The following is a 4,675-nucleotide window of genomic DNA, read 5'->3' as shown; positions in this document are numbered from 1 at the left end:
CCATTTCGATTTTCGATACCTCACTACTATAAAGGTTTGGTTTGGTCTGTTATTTCATTGATGGTAGTGTCCTGGGTTACTGATGAGGAGTGGAATTCTCCAAAACTAGTCTGGCTCAAGCCACACCCCCAATGAAAGAATAGATCATTCCAAGTATTTACTTGTTGTTAAACAACTCTATTCAATTGTATACCAGCTGCCCAGTGTCAGCTTACACTACAAAGAATTAAATTGTGGTGAAATGCCACAAGTTCTCCAAATACCTATAGAATGATAGGTTTCTTTTTAGTGAGTGTAAAACACTTAAATACACCATAAGCATTCATGTATTACACATATGCCACATGAAATATTGTTTGGCTTGAACTGATGCACAAGAGGTTCAGTTATACTCCTCTAATAGTAAAACCACACAACCATTTGAACCAGCTTGAGTTGTATATACATACTAGGCTATGAAGTAAGGTGGGTAAAAATGTTCACTGCATAAAATCATAATAAAAGTAATAAAAGCTGAGTAACTAGCTGTATTTAAAAAAATAGGAACACACATTTCTTAATGCTATTTATAGGCATTTTAAATTGAATTTATCACTTTTTAATAAGGATGTACGGGTAATAAAATTTGATTGAATACCGGGTCCAGGACACTAAGCTTTAGCCAGGTGTCAACCGGGACAGAGTTTTTACCTTTTGTAAACTTTTGTTGGATTTGTAAGTGAATGTGAAAGGTTATATTTAATTTGTTGTGATCTTTGGTGATCTTAATGAGTAAAATGACCTTTTGATACTTTTTTTTTTTTTTTCTAACTCATGTTCTTATTTTGAGGATACATATATAAATTTCAGGCATGATGTAAAATTCAACTTTCATACATATATTTTCATTCAAAATATAACTGGCATTATTCAAAGTACAATATCGATTATAACATTCCAACAGAAAATTGCACCACTATTAGTAATAAAGATATGTTAATTTCACTGGTTGTGTACTAGAACATGTTTGACATTTCCCTTTTCAGTATTACAGATCACATGTATAACGATAATCTTAAATAAAAAAAAATTTATTTCAGAGTTCCTTCCATAGTACTAAGATATCAAAGTTGGTTATAACTTATATTCTTCTACAGTTATAATTTATACAACTATTGAACAGTTTCATGCTATATTTCTCTTAAGTGTAATTTATTCAATAAACATGTAACAGGTCAAAAAGGTTGGATTTTTTTAAGCAAATGAGACAGACTCGATAGACTGTAGACTTTGGAAGAGTTAACAAAGTGATCATATCATAAACTTCAGTACTTTAAACAAATCATCAGGTAGGTACATCACACTATGGTTAAATTGTTAATCTAAATTACAATAGTAAATTAATATAGTCTAACACTTTAGCTGCAATTACTTTGAATTAGTTTGTGAGGTAATCTACCTCACAAGCTAAATATCTGAAATCATTTTAAATTGGGCTCATTCTGTATAACAATTAAAACTGAAGAAATTAATAGCTAGTATTATTATTATAAATAATGTTATATTCAGAGTATGAGTATCAACAATTTATGTTTATAATGACAAAAATAATAGGCAACAATTAGTACTATGAGTATTACTACGTTGTTAGACCTACTTTACAGTACAGTTAAACGATAAAAGAATGATTAAATATATAAATAGGTTGATAGACACGTATTTATTGAAATGACCAATTTACAGTGTCATTAGTAGTATATGTAATTTTGTAGCACTAGCAGTATCAGTGTACGATAATTACAATTTACAGCACTGTTAGTGTTACTGTTGCAAGTGCAAGTTACACTGGCTGAACTACTATAACAACTTACAATGATGTTAATCTATAGAGAATCATATTAACTACAATATTACTGAAGTCATTTAGATAATACTAAAAGTAAAGTCTACGTTACATTAAATTTAGTAAAGCAAATTTCTTAGTTAGAGCCAAAGGTTTAGAAACAGCATAAGAGATTGGATTCAACTTCTCACATTTCGAAAATAAAATGTTATATTTTCTGTGGTACATTTATAAACGAACTTACGAACAGCAGAAGGTAAAATTCTTCTGAAAACAAAACTGGATTGCATTTCGAAACTTAATAAATGTGTTTTCGAAACACAAAAAAAATTCAAATATTTTACACTTAATTTTTCAATTCCTGGCACCGAGATACAGGTAATAGCCCTTTATCAGTACGTGCTTTAGAGGTCATCCACTAGAGCTCTGTGAATAAAAGGGGGCGTTAAAAACATTTATAAATAAAACAATTTCTTGATGATTAGAAAAATCTTCAATTACAATTTACTCTGACTCCACATTAAACATATATCTTAAGCTGCAACCCTAAATAGAAATATCAAATAAAACTGATGATGAACAACTTACACAATCATAGAGTTTTACGATACTAAAACTAACGCATTTTAATAATTCGTTAACAACAGACTAGAATTTATATTTATATTGCTTGTAAGTTTGTAAAACTTTTGTATATAAAACACATTGTTTCTAATAACTATTTGTAATAACTGTTATTGTAAATTGTATTATTGTTTGTATATTAAAACATATTTGTATAAAAGAAAACTGAGTGTATCAATCTTGTTAGGAAATATCATAAACTGACTATATATCGGCTTTTACTTAACTACTAAATCCAAAGTACAATTAAATTACTAAATTTAAATTATCATTTAGCTCAGTTTTACTTTCAAACCATTTGAAATTCTAATAAATAACAACTATGATGCCATCAAACTGTCTTCGATTGTAGTTGAACAGTTCGAACTACAGCTGTAAAGAGCACATGCTTCTAGCTTTATTCATTCCATAGTTTGTGGTCCGATACCCATTTCATCCGCTTGGTTTGGTTACCTTTTCTCAGCAGTGGTTTTCGAGCAGCAACACGTTCACTGAGAGTATTTCATGCTAATGTGTATTTTACTATTCTCGAGGTAGCATTCACGTCTGTATCTACAGCAAGGTCGTTGGCACGATCTTTACTCGACCTTCTATTAATTCCTACGGAAAATAGTCTGAGATAATTACTACCACTTTTCAAGAGTTTCGTTTTTCTCTTTAGACCTCTTCTATTATTATCAGTGCCAGTTTAATGTACCCTTTTCATTTTTTATATACAGCTTCTACTGAAACATTGAATCTTTCTATACTTTATTTATATTTTACATTCAATATTTTGCCCAGCCAAAACTCTAATTTCTACACGCTTGTTATATATGTCATTTTAGCCCTGGGAGCTTTGACAAGAATTATATTACTTAATTTAATTAATTGTACATTTATTTATACTGGTTCAATAAAACGTTAACGTATTTAGATATAATGCTTATAACATATTAATATAAGATCCAATATGAGTTAGAAAAATCTGTATAATTTATAAACAGTTAATAATTCCGTTCATATGCAAATTTCCAAGTGTGTTGTAGAGCGCGAGAATAAATATAACATAAAATAATTAAAGATCATTTAAACAAACTAAAAGTGCATAAATAAAAGTGCCTGAAGAGTATAGGTAACGAACACATAGCAACGAAACAAAAACACTCAAAATTAAAACAGGATAGAGACCAGCCAAAAAATGTATGCAATAATATAGTAAATTAAGAAGATTGTGGAATAACTAAAACGTACCAACTTATATGCTGAGTACAAATTTTATGAATTTATTAAATCTAAATAATGCAAGTAAGTGTTACAAATGAAAGTAAGATGAAAACAACAGCGGCAAAACAAATATCATAATACAAAAGAACAGTTAAACAGATGACGAATGATTCATAATTCAGAGAAGTGTATTCCCTTTCTTAATATTTATGTTTCAAAAGTCTTTCGAACTTTATCTTTGTGCATATGATATTATTCTGTAAATAACATTGGGATAGCAGTAGGTTTACGGACTTACAACTCAAAATTTAGGATCCTAAAACAAGCAAAACTGTAAATAACGTAACTTTGTAGGGATGATATAAGTTGCAATCAGAACAATATAATTGTTTAACTAGGTTCAAAAATAAAACTAACCATATATCACTAAAAAAATTGCTTTGAACTGAAATATCGGTCCCTTTCCGTGCTTTATTTTTTAAGCGTTCGTATCACATGAATATGTTTATCTTAAGAACAATTTAGTTCAGAATTCTTCCCTTGTGATGAGCTTCTTCCAGCAGTTTAACTTATCAAGCTTTCATTGAAATTATATTGCAGTTAAAATATTTTACTTGTTTGTTTTTGTTGAATTTCATGCAAAGCTAGTCGAGGGTTACACGCACTAGCCGTCCCTAATTTAGAAGTGATGTAATAGAGGAAAAACATCTAATAATCACCACTCATCCGCCAAATTTTGTCCTACTCTTTTACAACAAAAAAGTGGGATTGACCGTCACATAATATAAAGTCTTTACAGTTGAAATGTCGAATATGTTCAGTGAAGGGAGATATTTTGATAGACGCAATAGGTAAGAGTGGCTGTTGAAATGACGTGATATTTTGTTGTAAGCAAATGGCTCAATATTGAAGCTCGGCATGGCCAGGTGGTTAGGGCACTCGACTCACAATCTGCATGTCGCGGATTCGAATCCCCGTCTCACCAAACATGCTCGCCCTTTCAGCCGTGGGGGCGTTATCATG

At 30.4% G+C, this 4,675-nt stretch overlaps 1 protein-coding gene across 1 annotated transcript in view; it reads right to left on the bottom strand.

Annotated features, from left to right (window-relative positions):
• Positions 1 to 2,239, bottom strand: part of LOC106471557 — a 21,134-nt gene extending 18,895 nt beyond the window's left edge. The window contains exon 1 of the mRNA XM_013932164.2: positions 2,067 to 2,239. Within this exon, the coding sequence (XP_013787618.1) occupies positions 2,067 to 2,112 (46 nt within the window). The 5' untranslated portion in view covers positions 2,113 to 2,239. The remainder of the gene's footprint in view (positions 1 to 2,066) is intronic.
• Positions 2,240 to 4,675: the final 2,436 nt, after the last annotated feature.

This window comes from Limulus polyphemus, unplaced genomic scaffold, assembly GCF_000517525.1.
Source record: "Limulus polyphemus unplaced genomic scaffold, Limulus_polyphemus-2.1.2 Scaffold113, whole genome shotgun sequence".
Taxonomy (NCBI): domain Eukaryota; kingdom Metazoa; phylum Arthropoda; class Merostomata; order Xiphosura; family Limulidae; genus Limulus; species Limulus polyphemus.
This window is presented reverse-complemented; position numbering and strand designations above follow the sequence as displayed.